The sequence below is a fragment of the Salvelinus alpinus genome, chromosome 28, assembly GCF_045679555.1.
Source record: "Salvelinus alpinus chromosome 28, SLU_Salpinus.1, whole genome shotgun sequence".
In the NCBI taxonomy this organism is placed as follows: domain Eukaryota; kingdom Metazoa; phylum Chordata; class Actinopteri; order Salmoniformes; family Salmonidae; genus Salvelinus; species Salvelinus alpinus.
In genome coordinates, this window is record NC_092113.1 from 35840233 (window position 1) to 35866744 (window position 26512).

A 26512-nucleotide genomic window follows, 5' to 3' on the forward strand; every position below is an offset into this window, starting at 1 on the left:
ACCATAAGGCGCTACAGAGGGTAGTGCGTACGACCAAGTACATCACTGGGGCCAAGCTTCCTGCCATCCAGGACCTATATACTAGACGGTGTCAGAGGAAGGCCCAAAACAATTGCCAAAGACTCCAGTCACCCAAGTCATAGACTGTTCTCTCTGCTACAGGCACGGCAAGCAGTACTGGAGTGCTGAGTCCAGGTTTCAAAGGCTCCTTAACAGCTTCTACCCCCAAGCCACTAGACTGCTGAACAATTCATCAAATGGCCACCCGGACTATTTGTATTGATAACCACGCCCCCTTTGTTTTCACACTGCTGCTACTCTCTGTTTATTATTTATGCATAGTCACTTTACCCCAACCTACATGTACAAATAACCTTGACTAACCTGTACCCCCGTACATTGACTCGGTACCGGTACCCACTGTATATAGCCTCATTATAGTTATTTTATTGTGTGACTTTTAATTGAATGTCATTTTTTTACTTAAGTTTATTTAATAAATATTTTCTTAACTCTATTTTCTTAAAACTGCATTGTTGGTTAAGGGCTTGTAAGTAAGCATTTCATGGTAAGGTCTACTACACCTGTTGTATTCGGCGCATGTGACAAATACAATTTTATTTTATTTTATTTTGATTTAGAGGAAACCTACAAATATTTATATAATGTTTACTTTTATATAGAGGAAAGCTTTAAACATTCATGTCATGTTTACTTTCATATCGAGGCCAGTTTCTATCGTCAATAATTATATATAGGAAAACCATAACATGTTGGTTTCCCAGACACAGATTAAGCCATAGAAATCATGTTCAATGAACATTTATTGACAGTTCTCACATGAAAAAATACTACATTTTACACAGAATACTACAGTACTTACTATAGAATGATATAGTAAACCGTAGTATACTGTAGAATACTATACTACATGCCAGTGGAGGCTGCTGAGGGGAGGACAGTTCATAACAATGTCAGGAACGGCACAAATGGAATGACATCAAACACATGGAAACCATATGCTTGAAATATTTGATACCATTCCACTGATTCCGCTCCAGCCATTACCACGAGCCCGTCCTCCCCAATTAAGGCGCTGCCAACATAACATAGGTACAGCAGATCCCCTTATTGTATGGGACACCTTTAAATGTTGCTTTAGAGGCCATGCAATTCAGTACTCATCTCTAAAGCAAAAGCAATTTAGGTCATAAGAGTCCATATTAACAAAGGAAATGGAAGGACTAACAGTACAGATAGATAGCAATAAGAACTGTACCATAGAGGCTCAGAATAAGTTAATAGGAAAAACAAAAAGAAATGGAGGAACTTATTCAAGAAAGATCCAGCGTAATATATTATAAAAATAAAGTGAACTGGATTGAATATGGGGAAAAATGCACCAAATAATTTTTTAATCTTCAAAATAGAAATGCTACCAAAAATAATTTACTGAAACTTGTTACAGTCACCGATGATTCGCCAAACAATGTTTTGAAAGAGGAAGTAAAGTACTTTAAGCATGTTTTTGTTTCAGTATCCTCCATCTCCACTAACCGAAGATAATTGTATGGATTTTTTTTGTATTAATAATGTAAAGTTAAAAGCTGTACAGAAAGACTCATGTGAAGGAAAAATTACAGAAGAGGAACTTCTAGATGCAATTAGGGAAAGGGAAAGGGGGTACCTAGTACAACTGAATGCCTTCAACTGAAATGTGTCTTCTGCATTTAAAGACCAAAATTGGTTAAAGAAAATTGTGATAAATAAAAAAATATACCAGTTTCATTTAAGGACCGAAAAATTGGCAGCTGTGCCATATAGATTGCAAAATAGTTGGGAAGAGATTTTTGATGTACTGATTCCATGGCACATGGTTTATGAACTGATATGCAAAATCAATTTAAATTATTATACAAAATTCTTGCAACCAATAGAATGTTATATATACAGGGGATACAACCTTCCCAGCTCTGCAGATTTTGCTGCAAAGAGACATAGTCATTAGATCATTTATTTTGGTACTGTTCATATGTAGCTTGTTTTTGGTCACAGGTCCAGGAATGGCTGAATAATTGCAACATTTGCCTGGAGCTAACTCTGCAGACAGCAATACTGGGTGATTTGAAAAGTCATAGTCAATCGATCAATAATATAATAATAATACTTTTAGCAAAATATTGTATCTTTAATTTACAATCTGTGGAAACTATGAGAATAGAAAGGTTCAGAACTTTTGTGAAGTATCACAGCACAGTTGGAAGATATATGGCAAAAACAGGTGTGCAAAGCTGTCATCAAGGCAAAGGGTGGCTACTTTGAAGAATCTAAAATATATTTTGATTTGTTTAACACTTTTTTTGGTTACTACATGATTCCATATGTGTTATTTCATAGTTTTGATCTCTTCACTATTATTCTACAATGTAGAAAATAGTACAAATAAAGAAAAACCCTGGAATGAGTAGGTGTGTCTAAACTTTTTCCCTCGATCATTTGTAGTACTTACTATATAATGTTGTAGTATACTGTAGAATATTATAGAAATACTAAAGTATTATATGCAAAAAAAACACTGTAGTAAATACTACAGTAATGTCCGCAAAAACCCGACACTTTTTTAAACTATAGTAAATACTACAGTATTTAATTTGTATATACCCTGCAAATTCCCCTCCCCCATATAGCAATCTGTGTCACGCATAAGTGAGAAACCTACATGGCAAGTATAGAACATATATTGTGTTCCTACAAGTTATAGAAAAGAGCAGAAGCTCTGAACCATTTGTTCAGACCCCAGTCCTGGGGTCCAAAGATTTTCACAAGCTGGCATACTGTAGTGTTGTTTATGTACACTGTGTCTAAAGCTCTCAAGAGCGAGAGGGAGGGAGAGGGAGGGAGGGAGGGAGATGGAGCGAGAGAGAGATGGAGCGAGAGAGAGATGGAGCGAGAGAGAGAGAGAGAGAGAGAGAGAGAGAGAGAGAGAGAGAGAGATGGAGCAAGAGAGAGAGAGAGTGTATCCATCATCTCACCTCGAGGTCCCTGATTCCAAACTTGTCCTCATAGATGTATGCAGCATCAGCCCCAGCAGCCAGACCAGCCATGGTAGCCAGGTAACCACAGTACCCTCCCATGGTCTCAACGATGAACACACGACGCTTGGTGCCTGCTGCTGACTGCTTGATCCTGTCACAGGTCTGTTAAAGGGGAATCAGGAATCAAGAGAGGGAAGAAGCGAAAGTGAGGGTAGCGAGGATAGGGGCATAGTGATGATTCATTTGTTGACAGTTAAAGCACATATTAAATTGCTTCAGTTGAAGAAAGACATTACATACATTTTAAGCAGGTCTCACAGGTGTTACAGAATGTGATAGTTATGGTTTGGACTGTGGCATTGAGTTGGGTGATGTGATGTGTGACTCACATCGTAGGAAAATGTTTTGCAATGGAGAATTGAACATTTATTTTCTTACGGGACAAGTTCAGGTACAGCAGCACCTCACAGTTTCAAAACATTTTCTCCCTACTGAACACAAACCAGATGTTGGTGGTGTTATGAGGATGGTGTTGCTGTATAACAGTACTGACCAAGATATGATGGTGCTGATGTATTACAGTACTGACCTAGGTGATGGTGTTGATGTATTACAGTACTGACCTAGGTGATGGTGTTGATGTATTACAGAACTGACCTAGGTGATGGTGTTGATGTATTACAGTACTGACCTAGGTGATGGTGTTGATGTATTACAGTACTGACCTAGGTGATGGTGTTGATGTATTACAGTACTGACCTAGGTGATGGTGTTGGTGTATTACAGTACTGACCTAGGTGATGGTGTTGATGTATTCCAGTACTGACCTAGGTGATGGTGTTGATGTATTACAGTACTGACCTAGGTGATGGTGTTGATGTATTACGGTACTGACCTAGGTGATGGTGTTGATGTATTACAGTACTGACCTAGGTGATGTGTTGATGTATTATGGTACTGACCTAGGTGATGGTGTTGATGTATTACAGTACTGACCTAGGTGATGGTGTTGATGTATTACAGTACTGACCTAGGTGATGGTGTTGATGTATTACAGTACTGACCTAGGTGATGGTGTTGATGTATTACGGTACTGACCTAGGTGATGGTGTTGATGTATTCCGGTACTGACCTAGGTGATGGTGTTGATGTATTACAGTACTGACCTAGGTGATGGTGTTGATGTATTATGGTACTGACCTAGGTGATGGTGTTGATGTATTATGGTACTGACCTAGGTGATGAAGAAGTTAATAGTGTTGATGTATTACGGTACTGACCGAGGTGATGGTGTTGATGTATTACAGTACTGACCTAGGTGATGGTGTTGATGTATTACGGTACTGACCTAGGTGATGGTGTTGATGTATTCCGGTACTGACCTAGGTGATGTGTTGATGTATTACAGTACTGACCTAGGTGATGGTGTTGATGTATTATGGTACTGACCTAGGTGATGGTGTTGATGTATTATGGTACTGACCTAGGTGATGAAGAAGTTAATAGTGTTGATGTATTACGGTACTGACCGAGGTGATGGTGTTGAGGGCGGTGTCAGCTCCAATGCTGAAGTCGGAGCCGGGTACGTTGTTGGAGACAGTGGCGGGGATGACCACCATGGGAATGCACAGCTCCTCATACTTCTCCCTGGCTGTCACCAGCTCCAGACCACCCATAAACGCCTGGCGAGGGGACAGGAGGAGAGGGGAGAGTCTAGACCTGATGTTTACGAAGCATGTTACAAATAAAATTTGCTTTGATTTTGAGAGAAAGGTGAGAGGAGGGGAAGCGCAGCAGTGGGGACACTACTGAGGTACCGGGGTTATTTGTCTTTTGTGGTTTTGTGGTTAGACATTTACACCTTAGTCATTTATCAAATTCAATTTAATGTTCTGAAGTAGGTAAGACAACCACATATCAAAGAAGACATGCATGTGATGGGGAAGTCTTCAGAATCTTACCTCAAACCCTCCAATTATTACCAGAGAGTGGATATTGAACTTAGCAATAGTCAAGCTGATTTCCTCAATGTACTTAGAAGGCAGGACTCTTCAAATAAAGAAACAGACATCAGTTATTGTGTGAAACATCAGTGATATACAGTACTCACAAGCAGGGGAAGGGTTTATATATTTTTAATCTCTGCTCAAAAAATATTTGTACGTTTTTACATAAATCCTGGATTGCTGATGCTATGTATTGGCCAATGAGAGGCTTTGAAGCCACCGGTCAGCCATATTGTCCCTCCCCGGTAGGAGCAGTCCTCCATAGGAATGAATGGGATTCTACAGTATATAGAGAAATAGTAATGGTGTCTTTTTGTAGGCACTAACTCCAACACAGTTCATTGGACAAAGCCTATGAGAAAATTGAATGACGTTTTTGGATAAACGGCGGAAAATAAGGTCTGTGGTAAACACAGGCTTAGGAGATCTTATATGTTTTGTTCAATGAGATAATCTTTATCAGCTAACGTCACTTTTTGGGAATTATGGGGAATTTACACTACCAGTAAAAAGTGTTAAACAAATCAAAATATATTTTATATTTGAGATTCATCAAATAGCCACCCTTTGCCTTGGTGACAGCGTTGCACAGATTTCTCTCAACCAGCTTCATGAGGTAGTCACCTGGAATGCATTTCAATTAACAGATGTGCCTTCTTAAAAGTTAATTTGTGGAATTTTATTCCGTCTTAATGTGTTTGAGTCAATCAGTTGTGTTGTGACAAGGTAGGGTTGGTATATAGAAGAGAGCCCTATTTGGTAAAAGACCAAGTCCATATTATGGCAAGAAGAGCTCAAATAAGCAAAGAGAAACGACAGTCCATCATTACTTTAAGACATGAAGGTCAGTCAATCTGGAAAATTTCAAGAACTTTGAAAGTTTCTTCAAGTGCAGTAGCAAAAAACATCAAGCGCTATGATGAAACTGGCTCTCATGAGGACCGCCACAGGAATGGAAGACCAGGAGTTACCTCTGCTGCAGAGGAAGTTCATTGGAGTTACCATCCTTAGAAATTGAAGCCCAAATAAATGCTTCAGAGTTCAAGTAACAGACACATCTCAACATCAACATCAACTTAATCCAAGATGGCGTAGCAGTCGGATGTGTCTTTGTCCTGTCTGTCCCGTGTAAATAGTATTCGTATTTTTCGTATACATTTCGTATATATTTTAATTTCACTTTCCATCTAGGAACTGAATATACATTCCTACATTCCGCCTCACCCAATGTGGTACGGACCTGCTATTTTTTTTATACTTTAGAACCGTAACCCCAATCAGAAGCTAGCCAGATAACTAGCTACTAGCTAGTAGTCAGTTAGCCACTGCTGCGGTCTTCGCCCTTAACTCGGACACAGCCAGCTTCAATACCGGGCCAATACCTGCCAGTCTGCAAGCGCGATATCAACCCAGAGCATATAGGACTGCTTTTTCTCCACCACATCACCGGATTCCTGACGCAAGCTCTGGACAATTACACCGTATTATCACAGCTAGCTAGCTGCAACCGAGTGGCTACTACTGGCTAACACCTCTGTCCCGAAGCAAGCACCAGTTAGCCTTGAGCTAGCCTCGAGCTAGGCCCATCTGCCGGCTAGCCGAAGAGGTCTACCAGCGAATTCTTGGGCTACAATACCTCTTTTGCCAATTGGACTGGACCTTTTTTTGCCGACACAGAGCCCTGCCAATCCATCACAACTGGTCTAAATCAGCTACAAGCTAATTTAGCCATTTTTTTGCCGCTGCTAGTAGCTTTTACCTTCTGCACAGACACCAGCCCTCTTATTAGCCTGGATATTACTCACCAATTTACCAGCATCGGACTGTCTCTCGACAACAACGCCGGATTCCTGCCGTAATCCCTGAGCCACTACTTCTGATCCTCACAGCTAGCTTGCAGCTAGCGCAGTTAGCGCCACTGCCACGAAGCTAGCACCAGTTAGCAAACACAATTCTACAATTCACAACCTCTCTTTCGCCATTCGGCTTGGATTCTCTGGATTCTCTGTCGACACGACCACGTCTGAGCAGACCCCCTCCGTCTGAGCAGACCACCCCCCGGGCTACTAACTTTAAACGCCGCGTGCTAGCTTAGTGGAGGCCTCCCTGCTCCATCTACGGCTGCCCCCTGGACACTATGATCACTTGGCTACATAGCTGATGCATGCTTGACTGTCCATTAATTCACGGTACTCCATTCTGTTTATTTGTGTTTTATCTGTCGGCTCTGTGCTTTAACTCAGGATCTGTGTGTAGTTAATCCGACCCTCTCTGCCTAGTCGTCGCCATTTTTACCTGTTGTTGCTGTGTTAGACTAGCACCCTGTTATTGCTGCTGTTATCTTACCTGTTGTTTTAGCTAGCTCTCCCAATCAAGACCTGCAATCACTTTATGCCTTATTGTATGTCTCTCTCAAATATCAATATGCCTTGCATACTGTTGTTCAGGCTAGTTTTCATTATCATTGTTTTGGTTTGCAATGGACCCTGTAGTTCCACTCTCCGTACCTCTGATACCCCTTTGTCCCACCCCCCACACATGCGGTGACCTCACCCATTGAGACCAGCATGTCCAGAGATACAACCTCTCTTATCATCACCCAGTGCCTGGGCTTGCCTCCGCTGTACCCGCGCCCCTCCATACCCCTGTCTGCACATTATGCCCAGAATCTATTCTACCACGCCCATAAATCTGCTCCTTTTATTCTTTGTCCCCAACGCTCTAGGCGACCAGTTTTGATAGCCTTTAGCCGCACCCTCATCCTACTACTCCTCTGTTCCTCGGGTGATGTGGAGGTAAACCCAGGCCCTGCATGTCCCCAGTCACCCTCATTTGTTGACTTCTGTGATCGAAAAAGCCTTGGCCTCATGCATGTCAACATCAGAAGCCTCCTCCCTAAGTTTGCCTTACTCACCGCTTTAGCACACTCTGCCAATCCTGATGTCCTTGCCGTGTCCGAATCCTGGCTTAGGAAGGCCACCAAAAATTCTGAGATTTCCATACCCAACTATAACACTTTCCGTCAAGATAGAACTGCCAAAGGGGGAGGAGTTGCAATCTACTGCAGAGATAGCCTGCAAAGTTCTGTCATACTTTCCAGGTCTATGCCCAAACAGTTCGAACTTCTAATTTTAAAAATTAATCTCTCCAGAAATAAGTCTCTCACTGTTGCCGCCTGCTACCGACCCCCCTCAGCTCCCAGCTGTGCCCTGGACACCATCTGTGAATTGATCGCTCCCCATCTAGCTTCAGAGTTTGTTCTGCTAGGTGACCTAAACTGGGATATGCTTAACACCCCGGCAGTCCTACAATCCAAGCTTGATGCCCTCAATCTCACACAAATCATCAAGGAACCCACCAGGTACAACCCTAAATCCGTAAACATGGGCACCCTAATAGACATTATCCTGACCAACCTGCCCTCCAAATACACCTCTGCTGTCTTCAATCAAGATCTCAGCGATCACTGCCTCATTGCCTGTATCCGCCACGGGTCCGCGGTCAAACGACCACCCCTCATCACTGTCAAACGCTCCCTAAAACACTTCTGCGAGCAGGCCTTTCTAATCGACCTGGCCCGGGTACCCTGGAAGGATATTGACCTCATCCCGTCAGTTGAGGATGCCTGGTCATTCTTTAAATGTTACTTCCTCACCATATTAGACAAGCATGCTCCGTTCAAAAAATGCAGAACCAAGAACAGATATAGCCCTTGGTTCACTCCAGACCTGACTGCCCTCGACCAGCACAAAAACATCCTGTGGCGAACTGCAATAGCATCGAAGAGCCCCCGCGATATGCAACTGTTCAGGGAAGTCAGGAACCAATACACGCAGTCAGTCAGGAAAGCAAAGGCCAGCTTTTTCAAGCAGAAATTCGCATCCTGTAGCTCTAACTCCAAAAAGTTCTGGGATACTGTAAAGTCCATGGAGAACAAGAGCACCTCCTCCCAGCTGCCCACTGCACTGAGGCTAGGTAACACGGTCACCACCGATAAATCCGTGATAATCGAAGACTTCAACAAGCATTTCTCAATGGCTGGCCATGCCTTCCTCCTGGCGACTCCAACCTTGGCCAACAGCCCCGCCCCCCCCCCGCTGCTACTCGCCCAAGCCTCCCCAGCTTCTCCTTTACCCAAATCCAGATAGCAGATGTTCTGAAAGAGCTGGAAAACCTGGACCCATACAAATCAGCTGGGCTTGACAATCTGGACCCCCTATTTCTGAAACTGTCCGCCGCCATTGTCGCACCCCCTATTACCAGCCTGTTCAACCTCTCCTTCGTATCATCTGAGATCCCCAAGGATTGGAAAGCTGCCGCGGTCATCCCCCTCTTCAAAGGGGGAGACACCCTGGACCCAAACTGTTACAGACCTATATCCATCCTGCCCTGCCTATCTAAGGTCTTCGAAAGCCAAGTCAACAAACAGATCACTGACCATCTCGAATCCCACCGTACCTTCTCCGCTGTGCAATCCGGTTTCCGAGCCGGTCACGGGTGCACCTCAGCCACGCTCAAGGTACTAAACGATATCATAACCGCCATCGATAAAAGACATTACTGTGCAGCCGTCTTCATCGACCTGGCCAAGGCTTTCGACTCTGTCAATCACCATATTCTTATCGGCAGACTCAGTAGCCTCGGTTTTTCTAATGACTGCCTTGCCTGGTTCACCAACTACTTTGCAGACAGAGTTCAGTGTGTCAAATCGGAGGGCATGTTGTCCGGTCCTCTGGCAGTCTCTATGGGGGTACCACAGGGTTCAATTCTCGGGCCGACTCTTTTCTCTGTAAACATCAATGATGTTGCTCTTGCTGCGGGCGATTCCCTGATCCACCTCTACGCAGACGACACCATTCTATATACTTCCGGCCCTTCCTTGGACACTGTGCTATCTAACCTCCAAACGAGCTTCAATGCCATACAACACTCCTTCCGTGGCCTCCAACTGCTCTTAAACGCTAGTAAAACCAAATGCATGCTTTTCAACCGTTCGCTGCCTGCACCCGCACGCCCGACTAGCATCACCACCCTGGACGGTTCCGACCTAGAATATGTGGACATCTATAAGTACCTAGGTGTCTGGCTAGACTGCAAACTCTCCTTCCAGACTCATATCAAACATCTCCAATCCAAAATCAAATCAAGAATCGGCTTTCTATTCCGCAACAAAGCCTCCTTCACTCACGCCGCCAAACTTACCCTAGTAAAACTGACTATCCTACCGATCCTCGACTTCGGCGATGTCATCTACAAAATAGCTTCCAACACTCTACTCAGCAAACTGGATGCAGTTTATCACAGTGCCATTCGTTTTGTTACTAAAGCACCTTATACGACCCACCACTGCGACCTGTATGCCCTAGTCGGCTGGCCCTCGCTACATGTTCGTCGTCAGACCCACTGGCTCCAGGTCATCTACAAGGCTATGCTAGGTAAAGTGCCGCCTTATCTCAGTTCACTGGTCACGATGGCTACACCCACCCGCAGCACGCGCTCCAGCAGGTGTATCTCACTGATCATCCCTAAAGCTAAAACCTCATTTGGACGCCTTTCCTTCCAGTTCTCTGCTGCCTGCGACTGGAACGAATTGCAAAAATCTCTGAAGTTGGAGACTTTTATCTCCCTCAACAACTTTAAAAATCTGCTATCCGAGCAGCTAACCGATCGCTGCAGCTGTACATAGTCCATCTGTAAACTACCCACCCAATTTACCTACCTCACCCCCCATACTGCTTTTATTTATTTACTTTTCTGCTCTTTTGCACACCAGTATCTCTTCTTGCACATGATCATCTGATGATTTATCACTCCAGTGTTAATCTGCTAAATTGTAATTATTCGATTTATTGCCTACCTCATGCCTTTTGCACACATTGTATATAGATTCTCTTTTTTTCTACCATGTTATTGACTTGTTTATTGTTTACTCCATGTGTAACTCTGTGTTGTCTGTTCACACTGCTATGCTTTATCTTGGCCAGGTCGCAGTTGCAAATGAGAACTTGTTCTCAACTAGCCTACCTGGTTAAATAAAGGTGAAATAAAATAAATAAAAAATCAACTGTTCAGAGGAGACGTGAATCAGGCCTTCATGGTCGAATTGCAGCAAAGAAACCACCACTAAAAGACACCAATAAGAAGAAGAGACTTGCTGGGCCAAGAAACACGGACATTAGACCGGTGGAAACTTGTTCTTTGGTCTGGGGTCCAAATTGGAGATTTTTGGTTCCAACCGTGTCTTTGTGAGACGCAGTGTGGATGAACGAATGATCTCCACATGTGTATTTCCCACCGTAAAGCATGGAGGAGGAGGTGTTATGGTGGGTGGGTGCTTTGCTGGTGACACTCTATGATTTATTTATAATTCAAGGCACACTTAACCAGCATAGCTACCACAGCATTCTGCAGCGATACGCCATCCCATCTGGTTTGGGCTTAGTGGGACTATCATTTGTTTTTCAACAGGACAATGACCCATCACACCTCTAGGCTGTGTAAGGGCTATTTTACCAAGAAGGAGAGTGATAGAGTGCTGCATCAGATGACCTGGCCTCCACAATCCCCCAACCTCAACCAAATCGAGATGGTTTGGGATGAATTGGACCGCAGAGTCAAGGAAAAGCAGACAACAAGTGCTCAGCATATGTGGGAACTCCTTCAAGACTGTTGGAAAAGCATTTCAGGTGAAGCTGGTTGAGAGAATGCCAAGAGTGTGCAAAGCTGTCATCAAGGCAAAAAGTGGCTACTTTGAAGAATCTCAAATATAAAATATATTTTGATTTTTGAAACACTTTTTTGGTTCCTACATGATTCCATGTGTATTATTTCATAGTTTTGATGTCTTCAATATTATTCTACAATGTAGAAAATAGTAAAATAAAGAAAACCCTTGATTGAGTAGATGTTCTAAAACTTTTGACTGGTAGTGTACATAGTAATAAAAAACACATACATCACATAAAGGCATCATAAAGGTCATGTTAACTGATTGCTATTATCGAATAGAACAAAACATAGAAGATCTCCTAAGCCTGTGTTAACCTCAGACCTTATTTTCAAAACCACAATTTTTTCCACATTCAATTTTGCCATTAGGATGTCTGAACAAAACAGAGGTAACTTATAAATGTGTTTTAGGACTACAAGCTGGCTAGCTCTATTTCAATGAAACGTTTCAAGGACAAAATCTTTTTTTTTTGTTGCAGTGGGGACAGTAACATTAGTACTTTCAAAATATTATACTATAAGGAAAATGTTTTAATATATTTTTTCATTTGTATTTTTATGTTTAGCTCGCATAAAATAATTTAAAGGTATGCATTAAGGTGTCTGTAATAGAATAAACATGGTAAAAACAAGTACAGATATAATTTTTTACTATGGTAGGCAATGCCAAGATGGAGGCGCAGTGGCTTAAAAACAAGACACCTGTCAGTCATCTAGTGTATATATAAATCATTGGTTCCACCCCAGTTGACAATACAAACTGAGTAGTAAAAGAGATATGATGTAATACCTCTTGGTGCCCAACTCAGAGCCTCCCTTCCCAGTCCAGCCTGACACTCCTGTCCAGGTGATGGGCTCAATCTGGTCAAGGGGTAAAGATCAGGGGTCAGAGGTTTCAAGCTTCACTGGACAAGAGTTACTGTACCAGGCCTTGTTCTATCTTTAGATTATAGATGACCTGGTTCTGTAATCACAAAGCATCCCAGCCTTATATACCATAATGTATAGGATTAAATGGACAAAAGGGACCTGATCCTAGATCAGCACTCCTACTCTGAGACACTTTATGAGTACAGGCCCTGATCAAAAGAGGAGTTTAGGCTGAGACGAATGGGCTCTGCGTAGTGTGCAGTGCATAGTTAGTAATGTGTACGTACATTTCCGTGAGCGAGACCCTCAAACCCGTCATGAACGGCCAGCATATTGTGTCCCTGAATGATTCCAATCCTCACTGCAGAACGCACGGCAGCATTCATACCAGCACAGGGGGCACCGACGTTAACTATGGCCACATTAATGTTGCTCTGGAGGGGAGAGGTGGAGAAAGGGGGAGAGGTGGAGAGAAGAGGAGAGGTGGAGAGAAGAGGAGTGGAGAGAAGAGGAGAGAAATGGTGGAGAGGGGAGAGGAGAGGATAGGTGGAGAGAAGAGGAGAGAAGTGGTGGAGAGAAGGGGAGAGGAGAGGATAGGTGGAGAGAAGAGGAGAGAAGTGGTGGAGAGAAGGGGAGAGGAGAGGATAGGTGGAGAGAAGAGGAGAGAAGTGGTGGAGAGAAGGGGAGAGGAGAGGTGGAGATAGAGGAGAGAAGTGATGGAGAGAAGGGGAGAGGAGAGGATAGGTGGAGAGAAGAGGAGAGAAGTGGATAGGTGGAGATAGAGGAGAGAAGTGGTGGAGAGAAGGGGAGAGGAGAGGATAGGTGGAGAGAAGAGGAGAGAAGTGGTGGAGAGAAGGGGAGAGGAGAGGATAGGTGGAGGTGGAGAGAAGGTGAGAGGAGAAGTGGAGGAGGAGAGAAGGGGAAAGAAGAGGTAGAGAAGAGGAGGAGAGAAGGGGAGAGGAGAGGAGAGGTGGAGAGAAGAGGAAAGAAGTTGTGGAGAAGAGGAGGAGAGAAGGGGAGAGGAGGGGAGGAGAGGAGAGGTGGAGTGAAGAGGAGAGGATAGGTGGAGACAGGGGGAGAGGTGAGAAGAGGCGAGAAGAGGTGGAGAGAATGGGAGAGGAGAGAAGGTGAGAGGAGAGGTGGAGGTGGAGAGAAGGGGAGAGAAGAAGAGAGGAGGAGAGGAGAGGAGAGAATGGTGACATATTGATCTGTTAGTGCTCTCGTTTTGTAACTAATTTAATGCAACTCAGGTGTTAATTGTGTAGGTGTTGTCCCTCACCTTGGTATCTGGAGGGTTGATGTGGGCTAGCATCTTGTATGTGTTCCAGTTGTTTTCAAAGCTCCTGGACAGGGCCAACAAAAACAGTGATGTAACATCCGACTGAGTAGTTTCAGTAACAGTGAAGACATTGTTAGATTGGTAAAAGTAGGCTAGAGTTCTTACTTTCCTCTGAGCTTGATAGCATCCTCCCATCTATTCTCAGCCATGGCAGTAGTCACATCCTTAGTCTGAGGAGACAGAGAGGGGGGGGGGGAGGGGGGGGGGAGTGCTCAGATATAGGTGAACCCATTAGAATGGCACACATACAACAGTTGATGGGGCTTAGTTACTGATACTGACCACTTGGACACATTCCATGAGGGGCAGCCTGACAGCCTGGTTACCGGACAGACTGACCACACAGGCCGGGGTCTCTGGAGTGGCCTCCAACAGGGCCATCACAGCCTCCACACCCATCCTGCTGCCCTGGGGGAGAACACACACCAGGGTTAGAGAGACACCACAGTCAGACACAATCACAACACACCAGGGTTAGAGAGACACCACAGTCAGACACAATCACAACACACCAGGGTTAGAGAGACACCACAGTCAGACACAATCACAACACACCAGGGTTAGAGAGACACCACAGTCAGACACAATCACAACACACCAGGGTTAGAGACACCACAGTCAGACACAATCACAACACACCAGGGTTAGAGAGACACCACAGTCAGACACAATCACAACACACCAGGGTTAGAGAGACACCACAGTCAGACACAATCACAACACACCAGGGTTAGAGACACCACAGTCAGACACAATCACAACACACCAGGGTTAGAGACACCACAGTCAGACACAATCACAACACACCAGGGTTAGAGACACCACAGTCAGACACAATCACAACACACCAGGGTTAGAGAGACACCACAGTCAGACACAATCACAACACACCAGGGTTAGAGAGACACCACAGTCAGACACAATCACAACACACCATGGTTAGAGAGACACACACACACCAACAGAGCCTCCACACAAATCCTGCTGCAATGGGGACTGGGAAGAACACACACACACACACACCATTACACGCACATGCACATCACATTACACAGTCAGACATGCTTTTGCTCATACGCATAAAGAGAGAGAGAGAGAGAGAGAGAGAGAGAGAGAGGGTGAAATAGAGAAAGAGAGAGAGAGACCTACCAGGATTCTGTCAAAGGCGGAGGGGGTACCGCCTCTCTGCACGTGTCCCAGGACAGTGGTACGGGTGTCAAAGCCCAAATTCTTCTCCACCAACTACAAACGTGAACACACAGAGAGCTGCTAGCAACTGACAGTTTAACCTTATTCAAACCCTGGTAGATAACGCAGTAGAATATTAGTGCTTTAACTCTGAGGTAATATTTGGGAAATGGGCTAAAAGTAACCTTGTCCACATAGAGTGAGACGGTTGGTGGACGAGACTACTCTAAAAGAGGTCTTAACAAGCAAGCAAACAAAACCATTTGAACTGCTAGGTACAGTAATATGAGGGAGAGCTTGCTGACCTTCTTGATGTCTTCAGAGCCGATGGGTTTTCCATCTCTGCCCATAGCTCCCTCTGCCACAATGATCACATTCAGACGACATCCTCTGGCCCTTTGCTGTCAGAGACACAAGACGTCAGCTTGGTGATTAGGTACCAAGGGTGGAAACAGATAACTGGAATGAAAGATTGTGGTGTAATGTGTTGTATTTAAAAAGTACTTCAATATGGAGAAGAAAATAGAAAATAAGAGAAGAAGAGGAGAAGAAGAAGAGGAGAAGAAGAGGAGAAGAAGAAGCGAAGAAGAGTAGAGAAGAGAAGAAGAAGAGGATAAGAAGAGGAGAGAAGAGGAGAGAAGAGGAGAGAAGAGGAGAAGATGAGAAGAGTAGAAGAAGAGAAGAAGAAGAAGCGAAGAAGAGTAGAGAAGAGAAGAAGAAGATGAGAAGAGTAGAAGAAGAGGAGAGAAGAGGTGAGAAGAGGAGAAGTGAAGAATAGTAGAGAATAGGAGAATAGGAGAAGAGAAGAAGAGTAGAGAATAGGAGAAGAGGAGAAGAGTAGAAGAAGAGGAGAGAAGCGGAGAAGATGAGAAGAGTAGAAGAAGAGGAGAGAAGAGGAGAAGAGAAGAATAGTAGAGAATAGGAGAAGAGGAGAAGAGGAGAAGAGAAGAATAGCAGAGAATAGGAGAAGTGGAGAAGAGTAGAGAAGAGGAGAAGAAGAGGAGAAGAAGAAGAGAGAAGAGGAGAAGAGAAGAATAGTAGAGAATAGGAGAAGAGAAGAATAGTAGAGAAGAGGAGAAGAGGAGAGAATAGGAGAAGAGGAGAAGAGAAGAATAGTAGAGAATAGGAGAAGACGAGAAGAGTAGAGAATAGGAGAAGAGGGGAAGAGAAGAAGGGTAGAGAATAGGAGAAGAGGAGAAGAGAAGAAGAGTAGAGAATAGGAGAAGAGAAGAAGAAGAGTAGAGAAGAAGTGTAGAGAATAGGAGAAGAGAAGAGAAGAAGAAGAGTAGAGAAGAGGAGAAGAGAAGAAGAGTAGAGAAGAGAAGAAGAGGAGAAGAGAAGAAGAGAAGAGAATAGGAGAAGAGGAGAAGAGAAGAAGAGTAGAGAAGAGAAGAGGAGTAGAGAAGAGGAGAGGAGAATCCCATCCAGAAGGCTAGTGTCAGTCTGTCTGTGATTGTAAACATACATCAGACAGTCTTCGGCACAGATGCCCCTCCCATCCCTCATCTGGGGGCATCTCTGGGATGAACACCCAGTCAGCACCGCAAGCCAGAGCAGTCACCAGGGCCAGGTAGCCACAGTGTCTACCCATCACCTCCAGGATAAAGGTCCTCTGGTGACTGAAGAGGACAACAGAGGAAACCTCTTTGTTATAAACCAGGTGCCAAAGAGACAACAGAAACAGTGTGTGCGGGCGTCTGTATGCATGAGCGCACGGCTGCAAACGTGTGACAGCGATGACCTCTCCTCTCCTCACCTCTGTGCGGTCGTGGTGATGGCATCCACCACCTCTATGATGCGGTGGAGGGCGGAGTCTGTCCCGATGGTCATGTCTGTGCCACAGAAGTCATTGTCGATAGAACCCACCATGCCTACTATGTTGAGGTGGGACGACGTCTTGGCCTCGTCATCACTGATCTTACCTGGAGACAGAGAAGTCCCACACTTCTGTCAGTTATATTCAACAGCAATTCCACCAATGTAGCCAGGCTATCTGGTGTATCTGGGATCGCTCAAATTGTTTTATGGTAAAAAGAAATGACAAAGAATGCTGAAACTGCATCAGTGGTTAACTAAATAAACCCTGTATTGGGTCTTAATAATAAAGAAGCATTTTGTAATTTCAATGAACTATCCAATTTCAATGAACTATCCAATTTCAATGAACTATCCAATTTCAATGAACTATCCAATTTCAATGAACTATCCAATTTCAATGAACTATCCAATTTCAATGAAGTGTTTCCATGTGGAGGTAGATTTTATTGTGACCCTTCCCAGTTCTTAGGTGTTTTCCATGGTCCCCGTGGGGTTTGTCAGCCTTACCGGCTTTGACCAGGTCGACCAGCAGAGTGGACCACTCCGTCCTGAACTGGTTAGCTCCGGTTAGACTACCGTCACCACCGATCACACACAGGTTGGTGATGCCCAGCTTGACCAAGTTCAGGGCAGCCTTCATGCGGCCCTCCCTGGCTCTGAAGTCCATGCAGCGGGCACTGCCGATGACCGTGCCACCCTGGTAGAGAGACACTCATTGAATCAGAAGAAAGACAAAGTCCCTCAGACCGGTGCAATACTGTGGAATACTATAGTAAATACTAAAGTATTATATGTAAAAACACTACACTTTTTAAACTATAGTAAATACTAAAGTATTTAATTTGTATAAACCCTGCAAATTCCCCTCCCCATATAGCAATCTGTGTCACGCATAAGTGAGAAACCTACATGGCAAGTATAGACCATATATTGTGTTCCTATAGATTATAGAAAAGAGCAGAAGCCCTGAACTATCTGTTCAGACCCCAGTCCTGCCTGCCCGCCTGCCCGCCTGCCCGCCTGCCTGCCCGCCCGCCTGCCCGCCCGCCCGCTGTATATACTATAGTTTTATTTTCCTACAGTATTTATACTATAGTTAACTGTAAACACTACAGTATACTACAGTAAAGTCTGCAAAAACACTACAGCAAATACAATGGTATAGTACAGTCTGCAAAACACTACATAAAATAATGCAGTATAGTACAGTCTGCAAAACTCTACATTAATTAATATAGTATTACAAGTTTTCTTTTACTACAGTAATTATACTACAGTTATTTGTACATACTACAGTGAAGGCCCAATGTTCGAAACATCAAGGATTTTTCTGAATATGTCATTATACGCTATTCAGTGATGCGTGTGAATCTTGCATCTCGTCCTGCCCTCAACATTAGGTCGGTGGTTTGAACACTGTCTTCTGTTACTGAGAATATGTCAGGCTATCAGGAAAGAGAAGCAGCTCTGTAATCACACCCTGCTTTGATCTTCCCATGGCGCCTGGCCAGGTCCCGACTCAATCCAAATACTCTGTGTGCGCAGAGGTCAGTTTGTGTTACTGGAGCCGACCCCGTTCTCTCTTAGTTACAGTAGGCATCATCGTCATCATCATCACCATCTATGAACACTCTTGGTTGTGAGTCTGTATCTGTGTCTAATATTCAAACAAAGCAGAACTCTTGGTTTCTTGTCATTCATTTACTGTAATACCCTCTCTAGACAGTGGCAGTTTATGACAGTTGTGTCCTGACTCCTGTATTGGCATCGGTGGTTGTGAGAGTGTGATAACAGGACTCACCAGTTGCAGCATCATGGACACACTCTCCCATGTGGCCAGTTTGATGTTGTCTCCTCCGTCCACCAGACCCTGGTAACCCTGGAGACACACATCATCAACACAAATACAAACTATTATCTTCAACGTGGTTTCACCCACACACGAGGAACACTGCCTTCTGAAATGGGAGACAACAGCATGCTACTGCAGCGACACAACTTTTCTCTCTATGTGATATGTAATAGAATCTATTTTTGGGCTGTGAATTTCTTAAACCTTCAGTCAGATCAGGAATGAATTAATAGTAGAAGACACTATACTTTGGGTGATCAGCAATGATAGACAACACATTATCAAGTGTATAAACTTGAATCACAGAACTGTGATTGTGATTGTATTCTATTCTACTGCATGTCTTTACCTCATGAACAAAGTAGACTTTGGCTCCAGTGTAGAGACCAACTCTGACTGTGGCCCTCACAGCCGCGTTCATACCTGAGAGACACGGACAGACAAACATGGGGTTTTCAGGACTGACTGAAGGCTCGTATATGCATATAACAAGTTATAAAGCCGTACACCTTCCAGTAAAGCGTTGCCCTGAGGGTCAATGCACTGCACAAAAAAGAATAGCTTGTCAAAGTTCACAGTGACATATATATACACACACACACACACACACACACACACACACACACACACACACACACACACACACACACACACACACACACACACACACACACACACACACACACACACACACACACACACACACACACACACACACACACACACACACACACAGCTCACATTGGCAGAACAGTAGTTATGGCGTAAAACAACCCGTTTCACCAATGCTAACATTAATACTTAATCAAGTTTACAATCAAGTTTACGTTTGGATTCAGGGTTGTCATCTGTTGTGACGTGACTATCATTAATCTGATAACTGTTATTTATTTTATAAATTAACTACGTTTAATTGTTACTTGATTAAATTAATCACGTAACAATTAATTCATTAGGGATTTGGGGAACCACAGGAAAAGTTGTTTAACGAGTTACTATTTCCCGTTTTTCGTCCGGTTTAAGGAGGGTTTGGCCAGTAGGGATATCCTTGTCTCGTCGCGCACTAGCGACTCCTGTGGCGGGCTGGGCGCAGTGCACGCTGACCAGGTCGCCAGGTGTACGGTGTTTCCTACAACACATTGGTGCGGCTGGCTTCCGGGTTGGATGTGCATTGTGTCAAGAAGCAGTGCAGCTTGGTTGGGTTGTTTTTCGGAGGACGCATGGCTCTCGACCTTCGCCTCTCCCGAGTCCGTACGGGAGTTGCAGTGATGAGACAAGACTGTAACTACTACCAATTGGATACCACGAAATTGGGGAGAAAAAAGGGGGTAAAAAAAATTAAAAATAAAATAAAAGACAAGGTATGACGCTTGTTACACATATGGAGAGGGAGGGGTAAGTAAAGGGAGGGAGAGAGAGACAACACTTGGATTAGCACCCTAACCATTCGTATTAGAAATGCTATATATATATTTACTCGTAGCTGTCCTTGATCGTTGTTACATCTCTGTTGAACTCGACGACTCCTATGGTGAAGTTGTCAATGTCTGTAAGGCTCTGGTTTGTCCACCAGAGGTCACAATGTCCTTTGTAGAGCTTCCCTGGTAGAGGAGTGTTTGGTAGAACAGCTACTTCAGGTTGTTTGTGGGGATTCTCCTTCCCACCTTGTGTCTTTAGTCAAAGCTATAGGACCACTTTTACATGCACAGCTGCAGACTGTGAATGTTTCTGGTCTCCTAGGTGAGGTTATCTTCTCTTCTAGTGTTGAGGTTGAGAGCTTCAGAGCTTCTCACCATTTCAACATGTTGACTAACGTCTCATGTCTTTTGGTATCAATGGTTGATTATTCAGGGTTCAGCTGCCAATCACTTTACACGCCAGTAGTAACCCGACAATGCACAGGTCTCACCATTTCAGCCACTGTGTAGCCCCTGCTCCACGCTGTCTGGTATTGTAGTTTTAACCATTTGAAACGTTCAGCTCGCGCTGTACGTCGGCTGGTCGGTAGAGTTTAAACCATTTTTTAAAGTTCAGCTCGCGCTGTCTGTCAGACTGGTCTGTAGCGTTTAAACCATTTCATAACGTTCAGCTCACGCTGTCTGTCAGACTGGTCTGTAGCGTTTAAACCATTTCATAACGTTCAGCTCACGCTGTCCATCAGGCTGGTCTGTAGCGTTTAAACCATTTCGTAATGTGCAGCTCACACTGTCCGTCAGGCTGGTCTGACATGTTAATTCTGTCATTTTAAGCACTCTGGTCGGAAAGGCGGTTCCATCACACTGACACGCTCTTCTGACTTCATTAGGGTAGCGGTTACTGACTGGGCACAAGTTTATATGAAAAACAATTATCTAATTTAGAAGGCTAAAACCACATTGCTATCTTCACAAAAGTATTCTCATATGTAATCATATATTTTATACAACCTTTAGATGTAAACTTGACAGACAGAATGTGTTTCCTTCCTAACTTACAGTTACTGTGTTACACCATCCTTAATGACATCACAAAATAATAAACAATGTGACAGGATTATTCTTATGACCACCCAGGACCATTCTTAACATTCCTATCTTATGAATATTGTTCATTCTCTTGGAAAAAAAGGTTTTGGCGGCAAAAGTCTCTCTGTATCAAAGAGCGTTTCAGTCTTCCAATACTGCAGGGCAAGGAAGAGAAAGTTCTCTCTAAATTTACAACGCAGTGTTAAGGTGTCAAGACTGGCACAGCCCCCCCCCCCTGGCTATCTTCAAACATTTGCCTAGCTGATGGGTCCTTTGATCCACTGTCAGGAGAGTCATGACACATGATTAAACACATTAAAATGACTTTTATAGCTCCAGAGTGACTTGATACCCATATGTCAATGCTTTATAGACATAGATGTCATGTGTATCAAGCATGGACATATGGGTATCAAGACCCTTGACATTTGTGTTTTGGGTTCAGAGTGTTTTGGCTATAACATTCAAAATGGCTCCTGCACATATTTTCAGAGTGAGAATAGAGAGGGTGTCATGTGTGTAAACAGATCCGTCTGACTCTACTCTATATTCCCTCCATATTCAGAACACTGTAAAGGCCACGGTGTGTGTGCACCCTTGCGTCTATGTGTGTTGTAGTTGCTCCATACACAAACATGGACAGGACGGTCTCTAGTTCCAACAGAGCAGCTGTTGAAGAAAGCCTCCATACCATGACATTCCACAAAAAGGTCAGAGGGTCTAAAATTAGACCCACATTTTTTGGGGGACAGAGGGTCACAAGGGGGAGACGGAGGGGAAGACAGAGGAGGAACAGGCGGGAGATAAGAGTCACTCAAAGGAAAAGGTTAGGGGGCACATTTGGAATCCCTGTAATTGGGATCATCTAGTAATGATACAAGTCAGCAATATTAACATCAGTCATCATACTAGATACACATTTTTATAGACATACTATAGACATACTGTAATGTATACCACTTCCTGGCTGTTCAGGGACCAAGTGAAAGAAGAGAGTGACGTAGGATATTACCAGGATATCTGTTCACTGTTGTGTAAAGAATAAATAGACATATTATTCTGCAACTCTGCTAGGGGAAGATGCAGTCTACTGTATAATAATCTCTTGTGGACATAGAGCATCTGAACAAATCACAGTTAACCGAGATTAAGTGTATAAAAAATCTTTGTTTACATGCTAGCTGATGACTGAGCGTGAAATCATGGCCAAGAAGTGCGGTTATTTGTATGGGATGTCAACCTACACATCCCAAAGTCCCATGGCTCTAAGGGTACAGGATAGCTATCATACTGTACTTATCACGTCCTCCTCCCTGCCCTCCACAGTGAAGGTAAAAGCCAAAAGCCAAAGACATCCATCTGCAACTGACAACTGGCTCCTGGGACTAAGTGACCAAGAAGACAAGCCACTCCAGCATCTGACTGGCATAGCTGATCTCAGTTGTCCTCAAAGTTTTTTGTCTGCCTTAAGCGTGCTTTGGAAGCCCTTCAGACAGAATAACTCCAACCCTAACTCTTAATTCAACTCAGGGTGTTAAATTTGATATAAACTCCTTTAACACTGTGTCAGTTCAACTGAGAGAGCTGGAGGTGTTCACAGTCAACATCAGAGAATAATGCTAGTGTAGGCTCGGACCTAAATGATGTGCTCTCTGTCACCTCCAGCCGCATGGCAAATGGCCCAAGACAATGCCCCGAGGACCAGTCAGCCCTTACCCCGTCAAGAGGCCCAAATGTCGGCCTATCTCTCTCTCTCTACAGTATCCAGAGGATGACCATTGGAATATGTATTAGTAACCACATTTCCATCCACAGTTTTTATGCGTGTTTTTTATTATTATTTTTATTTATTTCACATTTATTTAACCAGGTAGGCTAGTTGAGAACAAGTTCTCATTTGCATTTGCGACCTGGCCAAGATAAAGAAAAGCAGTGTGACACAGACAACAACACAGCACATGGAGTAAACAATAAACAAGCCAATAACACAATAAACAAGTCAATGACACAGTAAAAAAAAGAAAGTCTATATACAGTGTGTGCAAAAGGCATGAGGAGGTAGGCAATAAATAGGCCATAGGAGCGAATAATTACAATTTAGCAGATTAACACTGGAGTGATAAATGAGCAGATGATGATGTGCAAGTAGAGATACTGGTGTGCAAAAGAGCAGAAAAGTAAATAAATAAAAACAGTAAGGGGATGTGGTAGGTAGATTGGGTGGGCTGTTTACAGATGGACTATGTACAGCTGCAGCGATCGGTTAGCTGCTCAGATAGTTGATGTTTAAAGTTGGTGAGGGAAATAAAAGTCTCCAACTTCAGCGATTTTTGCAATTTGTTCCAGTCAGTGGCAGCAGAGAACTGGAAGGAAAGGCGGCCAAATGAGGTGTTGGCTTTGGGGATGATCAGTAAGATATACCTGCTGGAACGTGTGCTACGGGTGGGTGTTGTTATCGTGACCAGTGAACTGAGATAAGGCGGAGCTTTACCTAGCATAGACTTATAGATGACCTGGAGCCAGTGGATCTGGCGACGAATATGTAGCGAGGGCCAGCCGACTAGAGCATACAGGTCGCAGTGGTGGGTGGTATAAGGTGATTTGGTAACAAAATGGATGGCACTGTGATAGACTGCATCCAGTTTGCTGAGTAGAGTATTGGAAGCTATTTTGTAGATGACATCGCCGAAGTCGAGGATCGGTAGGATAGTCAGTTTTACAAGGGTAAGTTTGGCGACGTGAGTGGAGGCTTTGTTGCGAAATAGAAAGCCGATTCTAGATTTGATTTTGGATTGGAGATGTTTAATATGAGTCTGGAAGGAGAGTTTACAGTCTAGCCAGACATCTAGGTATTTGTAGTTGTCCACATATTCTAGGTCGGAACCGTCTAGGGTGGTGATGCTAGTCGGGTGGGCGGGTGCGGGCAGCGAACGGTTGAAAACATGCATTTGGTTTTACTAGCGTTTAAGAGCAGTTGGAGGCCACGGAAGGAGTGTTGTATGGCATTGAAGCTCGTTTGGAGGTTAGTTAGCACAGTGTCCAAGGAAGGGCCAGAAGTATGCAGAAAGGTGCCGTCTGCGTAGAGGTGGATCAGGGAATCGCCAGCAGCAAGAGCGACATCATTGATATATACAGAGAAAAGAGTCGGCCCGAGAATTGAACCCTGTGGTACCCCCATAGAGACTGCCAGAGGTCCGGACAACATGCCTTCTGATTTGACACACTGAACTCTTTCTGCAAGGCTATTGAGTCTGCCGATAAGAATACGGTGATTGACAGAGTCGAAAGCCTTGGCCAGGTCGATGAAGACGGCTGCACAGTACTGTCTTTTATTGATGGCGGTTATGATATCGTTCAGTACCTTGAGCGTGGCTGAGGTGCAACCGTGACCGGCTCGGAAGCCGGATTGCACAGCGGAGAAGGTACGTTGGGATTCGAAATGGTCAGTGATCTGTTTATTAACTTGGCTTTCAAAGACTTTAGATAGGCAGGGCAGGATGGATATATGTCTGTTACAGTTTGGGTCTAGGGTGTCACCCCCTTTGAAGAGGGGGATGACCGCGGCAGCTTTCCAATCTATAGGGATCACGGACGATACGAAAGAGAGGTTGAACAGGCTGGTAATAGGGGTTGCAACAATGGCGGCGGATAGTTTTAGAAAGAGAGGGTCCAGATTGTCTAGCCCAGCTGATTTGTACGGGTCCAGGTTTTGCAGCTCTTTCAGAACATCTGCTGTCTGGATTTGGGTGAAGGAGAAGCTGGGGAGGCTTGGGCGAGTAGCTGCGGGGAAGGCGGAGCTGTTGGCCGGGGTTGGAGTAGCCAGGAGGAAGGCATGGCCAGCCGTAGAGAAATGCTTATTGAAATTTTTGATTATCATGGATTTAACAGTGGTGACCGTGTTACCTAGCCTCAGTGCAGTGTGCAGCTGGGAGGAGGTGCTCTTGTTCTCCATGGACCTTACAGTGTCCTAAAACTTTTTGGAGTTAGAGCTACAGGATGCGAATTTCTGCTTGAAAAAGCTAGCCTTTACTTTCCTGACTGACTGTGTGTATTGGTTCCTGACTTCCCTGAACAGTTGCATATCGTGGGGACTATTCTATGCTAGTGCAGTCCGCCACTGGATGTTTTTGTGCTGGTCAAGGACAGTCAGGTCTGGAGTGAACCAAGGGCTATATCTGCTCTTAGTTCTGCATTTTTTGAACGGAGCATGCTTATCTAAGATGGTGAGGAAATTACTTTTAAAGAATGACCAGGCATCCTCGACTGACGGGATGTGTAAAGTCATAACATAACTACCCCCAATTTGTAAGTCGCTCTGGATAAGAGCGTCTGCTAAATGACTTAAATGTAAATGTAAATAACATGTACAACAGCAAAAAAACAAAAAACATCCGTGATGGAAACAGGACATTTCGGTAGAATTTTATAAATGCCGACAGATCATTTGTGTGTTGGACATGATGGGATCATTTTGTGTCTGTAAAATTAATTATTCGAGAAATGGAGGGAGAAAAAGCTTTTAACACTCAAATATTGATATAATTACCATCATATTGAAGTAAACTTAGAGTCACGCAATGATATTTTGTGTGGTCCTCCCACTACGACTCGGGGAACGCATGCAGTTTATTCGTCTACAGATTAAATCAATTGTGATGAACTGCACATGGTGGTGAAAGTGCACGTGATGAACTTCACAGGGTGGTGAAAGTGCACGTGATGAACTTGATGGTCCTTTCCAATAAATATATAATATTCTGGTGACATGATGATCGATGCTTGGCTGCCGTTTGACAAATACAAATAATATCCCTTATCCCTAATAATGTCATAATGTAGGTAACCTCCCCCCACTGTCTCTGCCAGCTGTTGGCTAGAGCGCATGTACCAAGACCAGAGTGATCACATTTGCTAGATAACGCAATAGTTTTTGTGACAAAACCATCAGCACAGTTGAAAATGCAAAAGAAAACTAATTTAACTTGTATTTTTTATTCGGTACATGGGAATTTAACCGCAAAAGTTATTTAACTGCAAAATGTTTTGTACACTGTGTGTATAAAACATTATGAACACCTGCTCTTTCCATGACATAGAATGACCAGGTGAATCCAGGTGAAATTTATGATCCCTTATTGATGGCATTAGTTAAATCCACTTCAATCATTGTA

The 26512-nt window shown here is 43.9% G+C and overlaps 1 protein-coding gene across 2 annotated transcripts in view; it reads right to left on the reverse strand.

Annotated features, from left to right (window-relative positions):
• The window catches only part of LOC139557768 (ATP-dependent 6-phosphofructokinase, muscle type-like), a 36344-nt gene that overhangs the window by 8073 nt on the left and 1759 nt on the right, over positions 1-26512 (reverse strand). For both annotated transcript variants that reach the window (XM_071372939.1, XM_071372940.1), the window contains exons 2-16: positions 19187-19260; positions 18787-18864; positions 17493-17682; positions 16924-17089; positions 16633-16786; positions 15473-15568; positions 15129-15221; positions 14262-14387; positions 14085-14149; positions 13920-13983; positions 12928-13074; positions 12561-12631; positions 4997-5084; positions 4565-4717; positions 3033-3197 (exon numbers count right to left, since the gene is read on the reverse strand). In XM_071372939.1, the coding sequence (XP_071229040.1) occupies positions 3033-3197; positions 4565-4717; positions 4997-5084; positions 12561-12631; positions 12928-13074; positions 13920-13983; positions 14085-14149; positions 14262-14387; positions 15129-15221; positions 15473-15568; positions 16633-16786; positions 16924-17089; positions 17493-17682; positions 18787-18864; positions 19187-19260 (1730 nt within the window). The remainder of the gene's footprint in view (positions 1-3032; positions 3198-4564; positions 4718-4996; positions 5085-12560; positions 12632-12927; positions 13075-13919; positions 13984-14084; positions 14150-14261; positions 14388-15128; positions 15222-15472; positions 15569-16632; positions 16787-16923; positions 17090-17492; positions 17683-18786; positions 18865-19186; positions 19261-26512) is intronic.